At 39.5% G+C, this 21136-nt stretch overlaps 2 protein-coding genes across 7 annotated transcripts; one reads left to right on the top strand and one right to left on the bottom strand.

The window, feature by feature from the left end:
• The first annotated feature begins 44 nt into the window (after positions 1–44).
• LOC135585140 (barley B recombinant-like protein D) lies at positions 45–6843 on the top strand. 6 transcript variants are annotated; one of them, XM_065126723.1, is made up of 4 exons: positions 45–768; positions 2351–2412; positions 3711–3820; positions 5699–6843. In XM_065126723.1, exons 3-4 carry the CDS (start codon positions 3752–3754, stop codon positions 6665–6667), a joined length of 1038 nt encoding a protein of 345 aa, XP_064982795.1. In that variant the 5' UTR covers positions 45–768; positions 2351–2412; positions 3711–3751; the 3' UTR covers positions 6668–6843. The 6 variants fall into 6 exon arrangements, with proteins under 6 accessions (XP_064982795.1, XP_064982797.1, XP_064982796.1 ...); XM_065126725.1 differs by having other exon boundaries at positions 45–1039; XM_065126724.1 differs by adding an exon at positions 3124–3198 and having other exon boundaries at positions 45–2412.
• Positions 6844–14875: 8032 nt separating this feature from the next.
• On the bottom strand, positions 14876–20458 carry LOC135623582 (probable sodium/metabolite cotransporter BASS5, chloroplastic). The gene is made up of 8 exons (XM_065126719.1): positions 20188–20458; positions 19970–20070; positions 19660–19790; positions 18703–18896; positions 18373–18625; positions 15627–15880; positions 15468–15550; positions 14876–15282 (listed from the first exon to the last, which is right to left on the bottom strand). The coding sequence occupies exons 1-8, from the start codon at positions 20306–20308 to the stop codon at positions 15199–15201; spliced, it is 1221 nt and encodes a 406-aa protein (XP_064982791.1). The 5' UTR covers positions 20309–20458; the 3' UTR covers positions 14876–15198.
• Between the last annotated feature and the right edge of the window lie 678 nt (positions 20459–21136).

Here is a 21136-nt window from a genome sequence, read left to right as displayed (position 1 = left end):
GTTTATTTACATTACGAGCACCAAAAATCTCGAGCTAAGCTTGGAAACGCTGCTTAATCTACAGATACTGTTTTCATCAAATTATGCATAACTGTGTGCTTCGGATCTTTTCATCTATCCTACTTTTGCTGTGCTCCAATTCTTCAGTCTGTATCAATCAGTTCCTAACTCAAAATCTGCCAACATCGATAAATGATTGTTTTTAATTCGAATATGTTTGATCGATTTAATCGGTACTAATCCGGTCAGATAGATCCACTTGTTGGGATACTTTAAATATCAAAACCAACGGTTGAGATGAAAAGCTGAGCAAGATGGACGGTTTCAGAGGATACTCCACAACACTTTCTGCTTGCGCTTAAACCCAACCCATTTGGTTTCTTCTGTTCGCCAAATCCCTCGTCCCCGTCTCTTACCCTCTTTCCGTCGCTCCGTCGGACTCTCGTCTCGCATCTTCGTCGCTCCGTCTACTGTACCTCCCTCGTTCAGCACCCGTGTCGGAGCCTAAAAGCTCCTCCTCTCATCATGTCATGCCAAGCCCGTGAATCCCAGATCCCCTTCGATTCTACTTCCATCGCGATATTCACCTCCTCGTTTTTCTATTTTCTCTCCACTGATTGATTTCTCCCACCGCCACAATCGCTTAGCAGAGTCTCCACCGCGTCCGTGGTGGCCGCGGCATGCTCGTCGAGTCGACCACGACGGAGCCACCTCACCGCCGCCAGACAGAAAACCACAATGCGTTCCTCTGGAATTATTGTTCAATAGGTTCCCTTCATATTTGCTCTCTTTTGTCTATTTCGTGCTATGAATTTTAGATGCGAGAGTGTCGAAGTCTTGTGGATTGCTTCTATACTCTTACCTGATTACTCTCATTGACTCCAAACAACTGCCCTGATTCTCTAACAGTTGATGAGGTTGTATTCGTGAGGCTTGCTTCTTTCCGTTGGTTCTTGAATGTGCCTGGTTGATTATGCATTGTTTAATATACAGGGGAAGTTCCAATTAATGGATCCCGATACAATGTGTCGTTGGCTTGGTATGTATAAGATAATATCAATCTGTGTGGATTATAATACAATTTGTCATTGGCTTGATATTTATAGGACGATATCGATATTTCTCTCCTTCAGTGTGTACTTTAGGTAATATACATTTGGTATCCTGAACACTATTCAGTTAAAAAATGATATAAAAGTGATGACTTTGGTATTAGATGCCAGTGTTTTTTGTTTGTGGGAGTCACTTGATTAAGGATCAGCTGTCATGGGTTTTACAGTTTGGTTTTTGTTACTGTGTCAGTTATTGAGTTATTAAAGATCAGCTGTCATCGGATTTTACAATTTTGTTTTTGTTACTACGTCAGTTATTGGATTGCATTTGGTAATAATTTGTTACTACGTCAGATAGTGATAAGCATGCTTTTGTTTTCCTGAAATATATGCACATGTATCAGAATTTTGTCTCCATGAATGCAACATTCATCTATCGATTCTTTTTATGTGGCCTATAATTTTGGTAATAATTAATATGATAAAAAGCTGACATGATCTTTATGTTCAGAAGATGTTACAAGGGGAGAAGACTGAATTGGACTTGTATAGAAATGGTGGGAACAACTATGATGTGACCCTCGATGGTTGGAATAAATATGAGGGACTTAATGGTTATTAAAAGGACCATGAGCTTTTCTTTAAGTCTTGCAATGAAAACACTGAAAGAAGTATTGAGATTGACTTAACTATACAATCGGCCGTTTGATTATCTTAAATGCCCCATACTGCTGTCAGATGCCAATTTGTTTTTTAACATGGTAGTATTTGTCTATTTGATTCTTTCTTTTGTATTTTAACATGGTAGTGTTTGCTTCTTTCTCTGTTTACACACCCATCATTTGCTAATTCCATGACTTGGATACTTTAATGGTATTTATTCCTTGTGGCTTGAACTAATCTTAATTTTTACAAATTGTATGGTAGGAAGCTTTAAGCTTCTTGGAGCTATGAGACATTTAGATGTTAAAGTTCTGGTTGTGGCTCTATATCTTGTTCGAGAAAGGGCAGTCTCTTGGATAAGGCATATATATTTATTTATAATTGCTCTAGTTACAGAGTACATATTCCTGATTGCTAGTGGGTAATGACAACATAAACCTAACTCACTTCTTAAACTTAAGACTGCAAATCAGAAGCTGTTTGAAGCCTAAAAATGTTGTGGTTGCTGATCAGTTATTAACTTTTGAGTTATTTAAGAAGCAATCATTGTCAATCTTAGAGACTCTGTGGTTATTTGATATTTTATTATGCTAGTATTTTCTAAAGTCTTTATCATGGAGAGGTGTTATTTTCAGTTGGTCTGTCTCGGATGAAATGACTCAACCTTGCTGCTAAGACAAACCTGGCTGTGCTTTAGGTAAGAAGTCCCATTTCTTCATTATGGCATGGTAATTGAAGAATGTCTTCTATTTTATTCTGTGTATTTCCTTAAGCATGTCATTATTATTTGCTTCATATCCATTTGAGTTTGCTTGCTTTGATGCTTTGTTGCTCACAAGTCTTGCTTAATATGCTTTTTAAGCTTTGCTGCAATTATGTTTTGCTTTGACCCTCGAATTGAGGCCCAAGTTAATTGTTCTAAATTGTAAGCTGCCTTCAGCTTTGCCACCATGACAGATCCAGGCGACCTAAGTAGACACAAATTTAACATATCAAATACTGGTTTCCTAAATGATGAAACTATGAACTATATTTTTTCCATACTCTTGTTTATATTTTGCTTCTTTACTTTTGTAAACAACCATGACACTGGTTGAAAAAAAGTTTTTTTTCTTGAGCAGGAAAGTAAGAAACTTTTTAAGTCTAAGAAAGGGTAGTAGTATGATTCTTCCTTGTGTGTTATTCTAGAAATGCACAGTACTTTCATGAGTGCTTATATACAATCTTTGACATATTACAACTTCCCAATATCAGTTTTGTAGTCAATTTTTAATCTTTTTCTTATTTAGAGCTACAGAAGTTATGGGCCAACACAATCATTGGTGTACCTCAAGTGAATATTGGCATTTTAGCAAGTCTAATTCTTCAGGTTTAGTTAACTAGAGGTTAAGATGGTTCTTTTTCTTAGGTCTGCTGCAATCTCTAGAAAGGCAACATGGACCAACTCTTAATCCATATTTGCTTGTTCCCTCCTTGATATAAGGTTTGTGTGCTATTGCTGAGTCTCTTCAATTTAGTTTCTTGACATTTCTGAATCTAGAGTGTTGCAGTAGTTCTACTAATTTTGTTTGTGAAGAAATAAATAGACTAAGCTACTACCTGATGCAATATATAGCGAGTATTGCATTGCATGGTTCTTAATCAATCTCATTCTACCAATCCAAGGTTGAACTGGCATGCAGACTAGGGTTTTTGGCTTTGTCTGATCTTTTTTTTTTGTGATATTTTAATATCTCTTTCTCTCTCTTGCTCTCGCTGTCTCAACCAGTTGCTCTTGCTCTCCCAACCGGGCTTATTTAAAGATGACTGTTCCTTGTAATGTTTATTTTTCTTCATATTCCTGCTTTGTTAATGTATATTTTCCGTCATATTATCCTGCTTCTGATTTTGTAAAGCCTTTTTTCCTACTCTTTTAGTGTCATGATAGGCAATGAGCACTGAGGTTGGACTCAAATTTTTTACCTTTAAATAATATTTTTCTAAATTATTAATCAGGTGCCTGCATCTTTGCTTTTATCTTGAAACTTGATCTGAATATGGTTGATGGTGGACATAGGCAACATAAGAGGCACAAACCAGCTCAGTTCAGGTCAATTCGCAATAAGGTAAGAAGTTTAAATTAGCAAATAATAATTGGTTTTGTTATCAAGATCTACTTTGTGGTTTCCTGGCAATGACATGCATGAATGTGATCAGTAGCCGGAGGTTGCTGGGAGCCGGCCATAGTGTTATCTGCAGCTGGTTGTTGATAATTGCATTACATAATCTGTCTCTAAAATCTTGTTATTCTTGATGAAAACCTCTCTTGATTTTCTACGTTTACTGTTGACCAACGATAAACATATGCGCATCGACTTATACCGACTTTGTTATCTTCTTATATGTCTCAGCATCTGATTGTCCAGTACTGTCCTAATGTTTTGTCTATTTTCTTCTAGTCATAGACCCACTTGGGCATTCATTTAACATAATGTTATTTGTGCTCTTTAAGCAGAACAATCACCTTATTTTACGTTTCCTTTTATCCTCTGACTGAATATTACAATGTCCTTTATTGATGTTATCCCGTCATCCCATTCTAGATGCAAATTTAGTCTTTCATGGTCTGATTAATGACTATTTTGATTCATTTTAGAGCCCTTTAGAATGTAGTGCACCTTAACCCACCAATATTATGATTAGTGGCTGTGCTGTGGATGATACTACATGCTGAACATGTGGCAGCCTAATGTCATTATGAGGCAGTTCACCATGCCTCAAGCTTGTTTGCGGATGGCCTATGCGCATGACGCCATGCTTGTCCACATGATGTGTCTTTCCTTGTTCCCTATCACTGTATGGGCATGAAATGCAGCATGTGCTTATGGTTGGCCAAGGCCAATGAAATGGTTAAGCTTGAGATCTGTGGGAGTTGGTTCGTCTATCCTGCGTATCACATGGGAAGCCTTCCTGTGTGGTTGCTAACAATGTGCTTGGTGAGACTAGCCCATGACACCTTCATATGGGTTTCTTCTGGTTTTCACTATCCTCTGACTGCTATGACCTCAGAAAATCTTGAGGAGACTGGACTTGATGTCATGATAAGCTTATAAATTATGATGACATGGGATCCATCCAATGGTCTATTGTTTCGTTTAAATGTTTAATCCATTACCCTGATTGTGGGAATTATTCTTGTAGAAAAAATTCATGTTTTTAGATCTTCTTGCTCACTGGTTAGAACCTGTTAGTGGCTATACAATTTTGATCTTAATTAGGCTGAAAAAATAAAAATACAACCGTCATCGATTAAGATAGGAAATTGCATTCACAAGGTTACTCTTAAGCAAACATTATTGTGTTTCCTATTTAAATCATATTTTCTGCTTTATAAACCCTGATTTTTTGTGGAGTCATTATCTGTGTCTTTGACAAAGTACCATTGATCTCTTAAACCTATGCCTGAATATACCTTGATGCTATGGCCTGTGTTTCTTGACTGGCTGGACTACAAAAATGTACTGTGTTTTTTATTGTTATTTAGATATATTTTAGCAGATTCAGCATCTACATGTTCATATTCTTGGTTTTAGAGAATAATTTTATAGCTGTTAACCAACAGACACTGTCACCTGTTCTATTAGTAGTTACACAAAGGTAGTTTCATACTCATGTGATAATAATTGTAGCTGTATGTGCCTTTACAGAATGTCAAATTTCTCAGAAAGTGGTTATCTTGTCTTAATTGTTTGTGAAGATTGTACTTGATTTATGATCCTTTTGAATAAAGGTTCCTCTTTTGTCATCTCTATGGTATAATATATATCATGGAGTAAAAGTTCTTGGAAGTCAGCATGTTAAATCATCTGATGCTGTCTCTTAGACCAGAAGCATCTATTTTGTTTTTTCTTAACTGGAATAGCTTTGACAGTGGAGACAATTGTTTAAATGTTTCCCCTAAATAGATCTGTTGTGGTCCTTATATTTGCCAAAGACTGTAGCAGATAATGCCTCAAAATCAAATGAAGGATCATCCTGCTTTGAAGATCATTGCCTTGATAGCTGAGCGGGATAGTGCTATTCAAGAACGTGAGCTGGCCATCTCTGAAAAGACAGCTGCTTTGGCTGAGCTTGATATGGCTCTGAAGGAACGTGATGCTGCATTTGCCAAGAGGGACAATGCCATTATGGAGCGTGACAATGCAATTGCTGCCCTTCGCTATGCCCGTGAGAAGAGCTATAATGGTTATAATGAACAGGGATGTTGTTCTTGGTGCACTCCTCCCCTATGGACAAGTCATAGCCATCAAGACGCACATCTCGATGTTCATGAATCACCACCCCAATTGGCAGATGCTCCATATGATCACATACGACAGATGCACATAACTGAGGCATATCCAATCTCAATGGTAGCTGATTACAGTGAAAAGGAAATGAAGGCTAAGAAGATCACTACCAGCACCCAAGCCACTCCACACAAGATGTCATCAAAATCACCGCGAAAAAGCAAGAAGGGTCGTGGTGATGATTCGAACATGCTGGTCTCACATGCAAATAAACATGGCAAGCTGAAGGGTCAGGAGATCGTCAGAGGTAAAAAAGATTTGAATGAGGTCCCTACGATGACAGATACATGGAGAAACTGTAATCTGTGCTTTGATGAGTTCTCTGCTAATGAATTGAGTGTGCCAGCGCCAGTGTGCTCCTGCACTGGGAAGTTACGGCAGTGCTATAGGTGGGGGGATTTTGGATGGCAGTCTTCTTGCTGCACTTCGTCACTGTCCATGTACCCACTTCCTGTCATGCCCAACAAGCGCCATGCTCGGATGGGAGGAAGGAAGATGAGTGGCAGTGCTTTTAGGAAGTTGCTCAGTTGCCTGGCAGCTGACGGCTATGATTTGTCAATGGCAGTGGATCTCAAGAACCACTGGGCTAAGCATGGCACAAATCGATACATCACCATCAGGTGATCTAAGAACTCGTGCAAGTACCGTTATGTACAGCCTTTGAAGAACCAGCTTCATGGTTGAGAGCATGCTTTACTAGAGAGGAAAGACCAACTCTTGTTTTGGTAGTTGGTTTCGTGATACTGTTTGCTCTTTCTATGTTCTTTACTTCTCATGTTATCAATGTTTTGTTGCTGCCCTGGGAAAAGTTTTGGAATCTGATTCCCGAAGGTGTGAGAAATTTATCTGATCTTGAATCGGTGGAAATGCGATTGTTGCTCTTTAAATGAATCAATTTGGTTCCTGTTTGGGCTTGACGAAAGCTTTTGTTATCGAGAGCTGATTGAATTCGGTGTAGAATCCTACTACATGGGGAGAGTGTCCGATGAAAGTTCTTTCGATATTTATATTAATAATTGAAGAAAAAATAATATAGAATATAAAATTTAGAGGTTCAGGATCCTTGGGAGCTAGAATATTGGAGCTTTGGTAACAGTTGTGATTGACACCTAAATGATGTGACTTTGTGATTTGTCGCAGAGGAGCCACTACCATTTGATGACTCTATCGGAACCATTTGGGTTACTATGAAGTATGGACTGATCCGACGTTTAAATGGGCACTGCAGTGGTGGTGACATGGCACTAGGATGTGTTAGGGAAAATTATATAAGTCAATCTAATGTGGTCCAAACTAGAAGGTATAGGATTATTGGAAGTATCTTCAAGGTAGCCCTGAGATGATTTTGACGTGACTTCAAAGTGGCTATAAGATGGCTCCGAGATGGAAGCGTCGGGCTCTCGATGTGTCACTTGCACTAAGACCGATGTCGAGAGAAGTTTTTTTGACCCGATCTCTTTGTTGCTCAAGTTAATGACTTAGGTCTTTAATGAGTATGGGTTTTTTTTCAGAAAGAGAGTCCCTTGGCGTAGCATTGGAGATTACCTTTTATAGGAGGGGACAACATATAATTGCTTCAATGTCTCCCTCTTGATGTTTTGTTCACATGGGTGGCAAGGGAGAGATAGTCCCGAACGGTCTGCCTTGGACTTTTGTCCACGCGGGTAGACAAGCAGGGGTGATTTGGATCTTTTTCGTTCTACAATAGCTTCCATGTGGTGCTGGCCATTAATGTATTCCTTATCATTTGTTCCCCTCCCACCCAAGACATGATTTAGGACTCTTGTTAGGGGGGCCTAGAGTGTGAGTTTAATTCATATGATAAGAGAGCATTCAAGATCTCCTCTCGTGGATCAGGTTTTCCTAATTAACGCCTCATGCGACAATGGAGGTGGAGCGTCCTGATCTTCACGCCTTGGGAGAAGGTAAGGGTCGGGCGTCACGACCTCCACTCCTCGGGCGGAGGCAAGGGTTGTGCATCTTGACCTCCATGCCTCGTGTGACGATGGAGGTCTAGTTGCCCAACCTCCGCGGCTTTGGTGAAGGCGGGGGTCGGGCGTCTCGACCTCCATGCGTCGGGTGACAGTGGAGGTCAAGCTTCCCGACCTCCATGCCTTTGGTAAAGGTGGAGGTCGGGCATCCCAACCTCTTCGCCTTGGCAAATGCAGGGGTCAAGCGTCTTGACCTCCATGCTTCGCGTGATGACAGAGGTCGGGTTTCTCGACCTTCGCATCTCTAGTAGAGGTAGAGGTCGGGCATCCCAACCTCCACACCTTGAGCGGAGGTGGGAGTCGGGCTTCCCAAACTCCACACCTTAAGCGGAGGCGGAATTTGGGCTTCTCAATATCCACGTCTTAGGCAGAGGTGGAAGTTGGGCTTCCCGACCACCATGCCTTGGGCAAGGACAAAGGTGGAAGTCGACAGGCCCAACTTCCTTGCCTCTTGCGGAGGCGGTCAAGTCTCCGGACCTCTAAGCCTCTTGGGGTGGTAGGGGTTGAGCTTCTCGATCCGCGCACCTTAGGCATCTTTGACTTATGGCTTCCTTCGTGATCAGTTTCTTTTGACATAAGTCCAATTTTCTCAACTCACACACCTTAAGTAAATTTTGCCCTGTACCTCTATCGTGATAGATTTCTTCTCATGCGAGTCGAATTTTTTCGACTCATACATCTTGGGAACATTTGCCTTATAACTCTGCCTTGATAAATTTCTCCTTACGTGGATTGAGTTTTCTTGACTTACGCATCTCAGGCACATTCGACTTATGCCTCTACTATAACAATTTTTTTCTTATGCGGGTCAGGATTTCCCGACTCACAGGTCTCAGGCATATTCGACCTGTGCCTCTATCATGGTGGATTTCTTCTCAAGCAAGTCAGGTTATTTTAACTCACATATGTTAGGAACATTCAGCCTATGCCTCCATCATGACAGATTTCTTCTTAAGCGGGTCGAGTTTTTCTAACTAATGCGTTTCAAGTACAATCGGCATGTGCTTCCGTTGTGATAGATTTTTTCTTATGCAGATCGAGTTTTCTCAACTTATGTGCTTGGGGCACATTTAGCTTATGCTTCCATCTTGATGGATTTCTCTTTGTGCAAGTCAAGTTTCCTTGAGTCACATGCCACAACATTTTAGCCTACACCGCTATGGCGGATTTCTTGTGGCACAAGTCGGATTTTCCTGACTCATGCCTCGAACACATTTTGCTTTGTACTTTTATCATGTTGGATTTCTCCACACACGGGTCTGGTTTTTTTGACTCAAATGTCTTAGGCATATTCTGCTTATGTCTCCGTTATGGCAAATTTATTTTCATACGGGTCAGGTTTTTCTAACTTACGCATCTCGGGCACATTCGACCTGTGTCTTCATTGTGATGGATTTCTTCTCACGCGTGTTGGGTTTTCCTAACTCATATGTCTCGAGCATATTTAGCATTTGTCTTTGTTGTGACAGATTTCTTTTCATGTGGGTCAAGTTTTCTCAACTCACATGTCTCAAGCACCTCATGCATGTTGAGTTTTCTTAACTAACGTGTCTTGAGCACATTCAGCCTATGCTTCCATCGTGGCAGATTTCTCTGAATGCAAGTTAGGTTTTCTTTATTCACATGCCTTAGGTACATTTTGCCCTATACCATTATAATGAATTTCTTATGGTGCGTGTCATATTTACTAGTCATAGGTGTTTTGCAAGTCAATCACGTAAGTGATGGCAAGTGTAAAACAATACACACTCTTTTTGCTTATTATTTATTTGATATTTTTCTCACTTCATATTGCCTGTTGCATTATGGTGATGTTCATGGATCTATACAATGAGAATCAGATCATGATAAGATCACGATAACAAGACTGATTCACCTTTAAACATAAACCATAAATAATTCTCGTCATAGGTTACTTAAGAGGGACATCGAGATAACCGGACAGATTATCGTGTTGTATACTCATATATATGATGAAGACAGTTGGTCTCATAGTTGCTAGTGTGTGGATACTAGGGATACAATGCAGATGCTTATTGGAGAATGAGTTTAATAATTGATTCGCTCATGGAATGCTGGATGGTTGATGATACCTTACTGTCGAATAGTGATTTCGTAGTCCTAGTAATGTATATGGTCTTTAGACTTGAGACACCAAAAATGTCCTGTATGAGTACTCATCTCTTTGATACCAGACTTATAGGTCTAGAAATTCTAGATTTATCACAACCGGTCATTGGTAGTTGTAGCCAACCTTACGAGAGCAATTAAATGTCGATAGAGGATCATTCACTCTTGGTATCATGAAAGGAATATATTATATATTCTTGTTCAGGTAAATCCCTAGCCAGGGTCATTCGGATTGAGAGAGAAAAAGTTCTCTAAGAGAATCCGATTAGAGTGAGACTCAAGCAAATTCTGTATGGGCCTGACAGCTCCATACCCAGTATATGGTCTCTAGGATATTAGATGGATTAGGGACTATAGATACATAATAACTGAGGATAGACATACCCAATATATTAAATTTCCTTGTATCATTTAGAGACCGCTGCGTAATGGCTTAATACATATGTAATCGATGAGTCGAGTGAATCATTATAAAGACAATATAATTCACTGAGCCAAAAGGAATTCTAATAGGTATGACTCATGACCAGCTAGATATTAGGCCTAGGGAGTCATACACATATGGTAGGTATTGCAACGAGTAAAGGTTCAGATATTAGATATCCGTTGGATCCCCTATATTATTGGATATCCAATAAGCACTTGAATTATTGGATATTATGGATAAGATCCAATAAGAGTCAATGAAAGATTATTGGGTAGAGATCCACTAATCCAAGAGGCTTGGGTAGTTGGATGGAGATCTAGTACCCAATATAGCATAATCTATGATGGTTAAATTGACAAGGGACCTCTATAAATAGGAATGAACCAAAGGACTACAAGCTAGACTATTTTAGCTGTCACTTCCTATACTCTTCTCTCCCTCTCCTCCTCAGCCAACAGCCCTAGTTTAGGGCATGTGGACAGCCAGAAGGGTCGACCTCTTCTTGATTGCATAGTGCGCATAGAAAGGAGGATTGTATAGCAATTTGAGAAGTGTCTTCACAACGCCTGCCATGTGGATCACCATTAGAGAGGAGGATAGTTGACCTTCTTCATCCTCTCCTACAAATCTATAATTTTTCAGGGATATACAATCTTCCTAGGTAACATATCTTTTACATATGTGCAATTTTTGATTTTGCGGCTTTTTGCACACCAATCTTTGCACGACGATGAAAACTTTTTATGCATGAAATTCTTGGATTTTTATTTTATGTTCTTCTACTGTGCATGTGATGCTGCCTTAGATTTCCCAACAATATTTTCCTGACTCAAATACCTCAAGCACATTTTATCTCATGTCTCCTCAGTGGTGGATTTCTGTCCGTGCAAGTTTGGTTTTCATATTTTATCCCCTTCTTGATTGCATAGTGCGCATAGAAAGGAGGATTGTGTAGTAATTTGAGGAGTGTCTTCACAACACCTGCCATGTGGATCACCACTAGAGAGGAGGATAGTTGACCTTCTTCATCCTCTCCTACAAATCTATAATTTTTCAGGGATATACAATCTTCCTAGGTAACATATCTTTTATATATGTATAGTTTTTTATTTTGTGAGTTTTTGAACACCAATCTTCGCACAACGATGAAAACTTTTTATGCATGAAATTCTTGGATTTTTATTTTATGTTCTTCCACTGTGCATGTGACACTGCCCTAGATTTCCCAACAATATTTTCCTGACTCAAATGCCTCAAGCACATTTTATCTCATATCTCCTTAGTGGTGGATTTCTGTCCGTGTAGGTTCGGTTTTCCCGACTCACACATTTCGAGCACATTTCAAATAGCACTATCATAGGAGATTTCTCATGGCGCTAGTCAGATTCTCCCGACTCACATACCTTTGTTACATTTTGCACTGTCTTTGCCATGATGGATTTTGGTTCCTCCGCTATGGTGGATTTCAAGTCTTCTCTCAACTATGGTAGATTTTAGATCCTCTCGCCATGGTAGGCTTCAAGTTCTCCCTCCACCGTGGTGGATTTTAAGTTCTCGCTTTGTTGTGGTGGATTTTGGATCCTCCCGCTGTGGCAATGTTCAAGTTTTTCCTCTATCATGGCAAATTTCATGTCATCTCTCCATCGTGGTAGTTTTTAGATCCTCTTCCCATTGTAGCGAGCTTTGTCCAAGACCTCAATCAATGACTCCATCGGCTTTGGATGTGGGAGGGACTTGGAGAAATTATGAGGGTCCATTTGTGGTGCCTTAGGCCGAGCCTTCTTCAGTTGGAAGACTATCGTCAGATAGCACTGGTGTGACTCCCTTGGGTTGCTTCTCAATTCTTCGATATTAGTTCTTATTGAGAATTTCATCAATATGTGGTAGGTTGACACCACTGCTCTCAACCTATTGAGTGTGGGTCACCTTGTGATCACATTGTATGCTGAAAGGATGTCGACCACTATGAATTTGCTCATCATCATTTTAGAGCAGTACTCATCCCCAAACATGACGTGCAAGCTCTGTCTCTTCTTCCTTTAAGGCTATTTTTGAGTCATTTTCAGACCTTGGATACTTTTTAATAATAGCTCGGGTATAGGCTTTACGACCTAAGGAGATGTCTTCTCCCAATGCAGGTCCATCGATAATGACGTCGATTTGCCTCTCCACCGACCCATGAAGTTTGGGCGAAGGTTCCCAATAGTCCTCCATGTCATGGCTATAATTGTGGTAGAAGCAGCAGTACTTGGATTTGTTCCTCCTCTCCAATTATGTCTTCATCGATTGATAGTCTTTCAAGAGCTCTTTTTCTTTATCTGTAAAGAAACTTCAGTTCTAATCATGTTCAAGGGAGTCGACTCAAACATCGGGTGAGGCAGCTTGGGTTGGTTATTTCTTCTTCATCGTGGTGACCTCGGAGTTCGCATCAACGGTAATCACTTTCGCCTCAATCTTTTGTGCATCTCCTCACACTTGATTTCCTTTATGGCAATGGATTAGTTAGCCCTTTGGAGCACCTTGGGCATCGCCATCAGTGGCATCTCCACCAATGACCAGAAAAAGCGAGAGAGCTTGAGCCCCATCATGAAGACATACATTACAAGTGACGGATGGGCTTCCTGCATGCCTTAGATCTCGTTAATGAATCAAGCGACGAAGTCAGAGAGTGTTTCTTCCTCCTTTTGCCTAAGTTCGAGGAGCATTATCATCGATAACCTCGAGTGCACATTCCCGAGGAAGTAGAGCTTGAATTCCTTTGCAAGCTGAGCCAAAGAGTCGACTGAGAGCGACTTCAAGTGAGTGTACTATTCTTGTGCCAAGCCTTTTAACGTTATCGGGAAGGTGTGACACATTAGGGCGTCTAAGGCGCCGTATAGCAACATATGGACATGGAAAGAGATAATGTGCTTTATCAAGTCAGTACTGCCATCAATAGTCTCCAGTGATATGAGACAAAAGTTTGTTGAGATTGACTCATCTTAGATGTTCCGAGTGAATAAAGACTGACCCGAGGTGGGGTTGTCCGACTTTTTACCTCAGGATTGCTAGAAATCTCACATTTTTTCTAAGTATTGGTCCATTTGTCATAGTTGGATCTTTAGGGGTCACCCATCGAGTTCGCTGACTAGGTCTTAGATTCGAATAGGGCAGAGTAGTGGTGCGACGGTACACTGAATTCCACGATTGGGGAGTCGGGTGCTTCCTTAGCCAATAATTTCACTTACCTTGGGCGATCCTAAGATACTAACACTGCGTCGGGTGGTGGAATCCCGACAGGCACCAATGCTAGTAGCTATTGAGATATTGATTGCGGTTGAGATAGTGGCATTGCTTGTTAGCTTAACTGAGGTAGGAGCAGGGCAATAGCTTGCATCATGCTTGTTAGTGTCTGTATTTATTGAGTGAGATTTAGAAATACCTTGGTATGAGAAGCAAGTGGCTCAAGGTCGTCCCTGGGGGTGAAAGGCTTCGGTCATCGAACAGAAGCGAGTACCATGTTGGTGTTTACGTTGAAGTGGATGCATCTACATAAGGGAAGGATACCAACTGCCCCCTTTGAGTAAGTGTTATGAGTCGGAAGTAGGGCCTAATCGCTAGAGCATTTCTTGGTAGGATTATTGGGCGAACATTCTTGAAATATCATACCCTCCTTCTGAGTTAACCAAACGTGGTCCAAACCTGAAGGCATAGAAGTGTCAGAAGTATCTCCGAGGTGAAGCGTCTAGCTCTCGAGGTGTTGCTTGCACTAAGACTAATGTCGAAAGAAGTTTCTTGATCTAATCCCTCTTATGCTCAAGTTAATGATTGATATCTTTAATTAGTATATATTTTTCCAAGGGAAAGAGCTCCTTAGTAGTATTGAGGATTATATTTTATATTTGGCTTTGGATGGGACAACTTATAATTGTTTCATCATCCTCCTCTTGACATTTTATTCACGTGGACAGCAACGAGGAGACAACCTTGAATGACCTACTTAGACTTTTGTCCACACAGGAGCAAATAGCATGGATAACTTAGATGTTTTTCCTAACGGTTATATATTAGATGATGATTAAGCATTAATGAATTCTCTAGTATGATATATCTACGTATTGTGTTTAGATCATTGATGAACAAAACCATGAAAGATCAGGAGGAGCGAACCGGACCCCTAGAGTTCTTTAAAACGATAATGAGAAACATGGAGTCGATCGGCGACTCACCTGGATCGAAAGCGAATCAACAAAAAGAAAAGAAAACTTTTGTTGGAGCGGAAGATATCATAATAGGCACTACAGGGAAACACGAACATTACTCTTATATATCCACAGCGCTACACTGAGAGATCGATGGCTATGCCAGCAGCAGCCCATCTCTGACATGCTTTGTAAAATTTCCCAAGTAGCATCGATCTAAAGCTCATAAGAAATGGATCCACGACACAACTCCATGTAAAGCGTTTAGAACAACGAACAAATCAAAGATTACTCTTCAAAATGGTCCAACAATCCCTCTCCATAGCGCATTCATGTCCAGGCAGGGAGACGCACAATCTTTATTTTCAGCTTATACTCAGTCAAATCGTCCACAAGATTCATCGATGTTCTGTGTTCCACTCTGCATTATATCTTAACTGGTTGCACTTGTTGCTTCCCCTTGGACCATATCATCACCAGAGCGAAACCCATCAGAGACATCAAGACGACCTACATTTTGGTGTAACAGAGAAATTAGAAAACCAGTCCGTTCATTTTTCCCCCTTCCCATCCATTGCTTTACATCTTCTTTTAGAGCTCAATAACAGGCAAATGTTGGCTCTCCACTTGTCCTCACATCGAAATAAATGTAGAATAAAACATTGTTACCAAAGGCACGACTGCTAATGACTCACCGAGATGGCTGGAGGCACACCGACAAGAGGGTCTTTGAAGAATTTATTTGCAAGTGCAAGGGCTAGAAGACTGCTTTGCATCCCTGAAATAAGCAAAACTGTTAGACATCTATATTTAATTTTGCAAAAGCTAAAAATAATGTGTACAGATGTGGCAACCTGTCTCGAAAGATATGGTTCTTTGTAGTGCTTTGACATCTGCTGATCTACGGAATAAGATACCAGCAAACCCATAACCAGATATAAATGCCGAAGCGTGGAATGCAAATAAAAGAAGCACTATCGTGACTCCAAAAGGGGAAATGATTGCCTTCATATTTATTGCCAAAGGAGAACCGACACAGAGAGCTGTCACAAACACTGATAATGGGGGCAGAAAAGGCTGAATTGCAGCACAGATCCTTGGGAGAAACCTTCAAAATTCATAAAGTAAGGTTAGTGCATGGAGAACAAAAAGTTGACATATGAAGAAGGGGTAAATCAGAAGTATAGGAACAAAGATATTGAATATTGAAATTTGTTATGGAAGTAGTCAACAAATCATAAAAAATCTTAAAATCGAAACATTTCCTTTTATTTACAAAGGGTAAGTGGAGAAGGCAGAATTCAAGCACAAAACCTTACAATAAGCTGTCAAAGTCTTTGCCAACTAAGCTAGTTGACACTTTAAAAAATATATCGGATGAGGTTTCGAACCCTCAGACTTTGGTAAATGAGATTGGTACATCACCACCAGACCAATGCTTAAGGTGTAAATCCAAACAATTAGTTACATAAAAGCAAGGATTATTCACAGTTGTTGTAACTAGACTAATATGATGAAGCAATCCACAAGCAAGGATAAAAAGAAACAGTTAGAGCCAATCTCCATATCACTGATTGGAGATGAGAGAATCAGATGTCCCAAAATATTCACAAGATAGATAAGAATATTCAGATTGTGTTTTATAAAGTTAATTAGAAACTTAAAATATACAAAACTTTAAGTATGTTATGTTCATCAGGTAGGTTATTATCTTAATTCTGCATACAAAATATCAGTACAACCTTACCGATGATGATGAACTGTTGCAATTTCTCTGCAACTTCCTTATATGACTGGAACTAGATGAGAACTATGTAGCTGATTTCATCTATGAAGTACAATAACTTGCTTATTAAACTTGTGGTGATGGAACTAAGTCATGTTTAATTGATTATTAATTGTTGATATATGTTAATTTAGGATGACTTTTTTGAGAGGCTTTTGGTATGTTCGGCAAGAACACCATTATTTTGTATAGTTGAGTTGTACTTACCATTCGGAGGGTCACTAAAGGGTGTACCGAGTGCACAAGACTCCCACCAATGTGGGGTTTGGGGAGGGTCAACGTACGCAACATTACCTTTAAATATTTAAAGAGGCTGTTTCCATGACTCGAACCCTACAAACGTAATTGGCCAACATTAGCCTTTACATACAACACCTCATACTCAACTTTTTTATGTAGGCTTGGAGAAACCTATCTATATTCATTATAAGTTATAACTATGTGTCAAGCTACACTACCATGAGTTAAGCAAGAAGAGAGGAACTCAAGATAGATCCATTTAAACAAGACTTTTATAATGATCACTCAGATCTGATTGATTGGGTATGCACAGTGAAGAAACTGGATGATCTATTTTGGATGAGGCAAGGAGGAATAACAAGGTTTACAGGAGGAGACTACTGGGACAGACGAAGGGCAAGGCCTGGTGTCAAGAGGTGGTCAAGCAACCAAGCTACAAATAATCATTGTTCTATGGCCCGTGGCATGCTACATCAGAGTAAGTCATCCGGCCACAATAGCAAGGGAAAAGGTTGCTCAATGCAGTTGACTCTCTGGATGTAATCAATGAGCAACGAGTACAAATTGGGAGAAGAGATGCTTCTACTTCATATTGTGAGGTCCACGGAGATGATAGTGACATGGACAATAGTGTCCATTGATGATAGTGGCCAGTACTGAGAAGCTCATGTTCCTGCTATGCAAACACGGATGGGTGGAGCACAGTCATGCCACCTAGGATGAAGATGATGATGCACATAGATCCACATTTTGTTTATGATCACAACAATAAGGGCAAAGAAAAGACAGTTGATAACTATATGGAGGTAAAACATTTTGTATGATCTTCAGTCCAATAGAAGCTCATCGTGTTCACAACCTTCCTAACACCATGCATCTTGTGGCCAACAGTTTCATGATGGTAGTGAATCATTTTTCTCGGAATTGGATGTACCATATGGCCTCTTGTACTAGATGACACTCGTAGCTCTACTACAGTAAATGTCAAGTCATACTTGCCACAACCATTTTGGACTCGGGTGCCTCTTACCACTCATATTATTAATGACGACAAGGTCATGATTGCTACAATGTTGTTCCATCAATGATACATTATTTGTCAGTATCAGATATCATGAGAGCAGTCTTATGCATGGGGCATTTATGATTTCAATATTGATCTGAAATAGGATCATATCGAGGACCTCAAACCATCCCCCATAAATTCAAGTCATTTTTATAATTGTAGTAGCCATAACTTAAAGTATAATATTGAATTTTTAATTTAATATATATCTGTTTACGAATCTTCTAGATATGTTTTCTTTATAAACAGCTTGTAATACATATACAAAACATGTTTTAATTCATTATTCACTCATTTCTAGTCACAAAACAGCTTGTAATACATATCCACATGATGTCATACATTGGTTAGCATGTATGCATACGTTGCAGTTGGTGATATATAATGTCACTTCCATTCAGACTTGTGCAACAATTATGCATGATACACTATACTACTAATGACTGAATCATCCCAAATGTGAAAAGAAGCTTTAAACTAAAAAGAAATTGAAAGCTAAGCGTGGTACCTGTTTAGAAAAAGACCTGCAGCAATTGGTGCAACTACAATCTGCACGATACTTGACATCATTCCTTTCACATCCACAGGCAACTTCTGGCCAATGAGCAATAAAGATAAGGTTGGTGTAACAAAAACTGCTGTGGCAGTTGATAATGATGTCATGACAATGCTTAATGGGGCCATTGGTGGATCTGTCAAAAAGGTTGCATAATTTGAAAGTTGTGCTCCACTAACACATGATACTAACATGATCCCAGCACCTAGGTCAAGAATAAACTGAATCAATAAGTTTTGCTCTTCAAAATCCATGAATAGAAATTTGAGTTATTTGTGTCACCTAAAGAATTAGGGAGATTGAAGAGAGAAACTGAAATGCTGCCAAATAAGTATCCAAGCAGAGGCTTGATAATGAACTGCCCAACATATCCAGCAGCAATTGCATCAGGTTTCTTGAATGCTTCTACAAAATCTTTGAGACTTGAATTTACACCAACGGCAAACATTAAGAACCCAAGTGCTGGTGCATAGTACCTTCATGATTAACAAAAGAATATGAGCATAATAAGATGAATGCGTTTCAAAAAGATAACCAGGCATAAGTACCAGAATTAGTAATATTTGTCATTCCCAAACTTATAAGATAATTGATGGGAGTTAAAAAATGACAATAGGTTACTAACCTGAAGCTTCTCTTTCCTTCATAAATCAAATCGATAGGTACAAAAGGTTCAATATGCTAAAGAGAGAATTAGATATATTGATCCTAATGACTATGTACAAATGCCCAACAATAAGCTCAATCACAATCCCAAAATTGAGAGGATGTTATCTGCTTATCCAGAATTTTCCACAGCTGTAATTTTTATCCATTTGTCCATGTCAGAAATCCATCAGCCGAACACTACTTAAGCCATGAGATTAATAAATATTAATTTCATGGACAAAGCATCATTTATTTAGATTTCTTAGAGAAAATTCACTAGGTAAAATAGCTCATGATAACAAATGATTAACGTACAACTTAGAAACCTGCTTTAAAGTGGATAAGAAGCCTCTAGGTGAGGATTTCACATGCTAAAACATCGTGATATATCCATGCCTATTCATGCAATCCATCTCTGGAAAAACGATGATCAAAGCAAGGCCGATATGATGAACAACTAAACTAAGTATTCAATTACTCAATTACTTCACCCGGTGGATGAAGCAAATTGTCAATTTCGAATCAGAGGAAGTAGACAAGTGGTACCATATCAGAAATGTGCATTGAACACAAAGGAATATTATGCATGACCTGGTTGTAAACCATGTGAAAGACGGTGGATATACAAGCGCCAACACTGTACTCGCAAGCACTACGTGAGGGATAATGGAGTTCGCTCCCTTTAGAATCTTCAAGATGCTGATTTCATCCTGCCGAACCTCCTGAAAGAAACCAAGCACCAATACCGTCCAATTAGAGAATTAGACCAAACCAATGGCCTAACTTCATAAATAATAAAATGAATAGCACTGCACTAGAGAGTTAGCGCATGCCACCAATCAACGTTTCAAGTAATTTTATACACATTTAGAGGAGATTCAAATATGTCAAAAAGGAAAACCTGTGAAGGACGGAATGCATCTTTAGCGCTTCGATCGGGTTCGAAGGAATCGGCCGCCTTTGCCGAAACGCATCTTCCCAACAAAATCTTATCATCGTTTGCTGCTTAAAAGCGGAGGAACAAAGTAAAGCAGTCAAACCAAAGATCAACAACATGAAAACAAAGAAAAAAAAGGGGAAAAAAGGAGGACTTCCAATAATTAAGGGCAGAAGACGAACAAGAAGAAGAAGAAGAAAACCGTAACGATGCTGTTCGTCGGCGAAGAAGGGGGAGAGACGTGCGCGCGTGAATAGCGGGGAAAGGGATCGGCGTCTTCAAGCCGAGTGCCCTCGGAATCATCTCCGGAGGAATTCGGTGGTTCTTTTGGGGAGAGAGGTCAAGGGCTTCTGACGTCAAGAATTCCGGAATCCAAAGCCGTCGCACTTCATAGAATACTCGCCATTATTAGGACCAGCGAAGATCGAGGAAGCGGGACAAATGGAATATAGTGGCGACGGCACTTCTGAAAGGGCTTTCATACGCTGTTAGGGAGGCTTTCGTTGGCGAATTTTGTGGAAAAGTACATATTTTTTTCTTTTTTGTAAATCGAGCCTTTGATGAGTGTATCACTAGTTGGATAATATGTTTAATTAAAAAATCCTTTAAATATTATATATCATATTAAAATATTCCAAAATAAAATTAAAGAATAGATAATATTAAATAGAAATATAAATAAAAATTTGGTAGAATAACATCAACCAATATTATAAATATAAATGCTTTGTCCAGAGATGCAAACACATGGCGATACTCGAAAAAATAATTAATCAGTAAAAATTATTCAATGACACGCGGACTAATTACATTACTCCAACCTAAAACAAATTATTTGACAATATAAGAGAAAAAATTATAATAATAAGGATATAATTAATACATATGTATGATGAGAATTAAGAGTGAAATTTATGATCGATATGATGAATTATAGGGAGGAGACTGATCAAAGGAAAAACAATGGACTAAAGGATGATCTTACGGAAATGGTGGCGGTAAAGAATTGCCAAAAGAAGTGAGGAAAGATGCAAGAAGAGAGGCAGCTAAACGACGAAGAGATCGAGAGAGAAGAGATCGAGAGGAGAGCTAATTATTTATTATTCTCTGTATTTGGACCCTATTAATATC

Source organism: Musa acuminata, chromosome BXJ2-9 (assembly GCF_036884655.1).
Source record: "Musa acuminata AAA Group cultivar baxijiao chromosome BXJ2-9, Cavendish_Baxijiao_AAA, whole genome shotgun sequence".
In the NCBI taxonomy this organism is placed as follows: domain Eukaryota; kingdom Viridiplantae; phylum Streptophyta; class Magnoliopsida; order Zingiberales; family Musaceae; genus Musa; species Musa acuminata.
The sequence above is the reverse complement of the archived record's forward strand: the minus strand, read 5'-3'. Positions and strand labels throughout refer to the sequence as shown.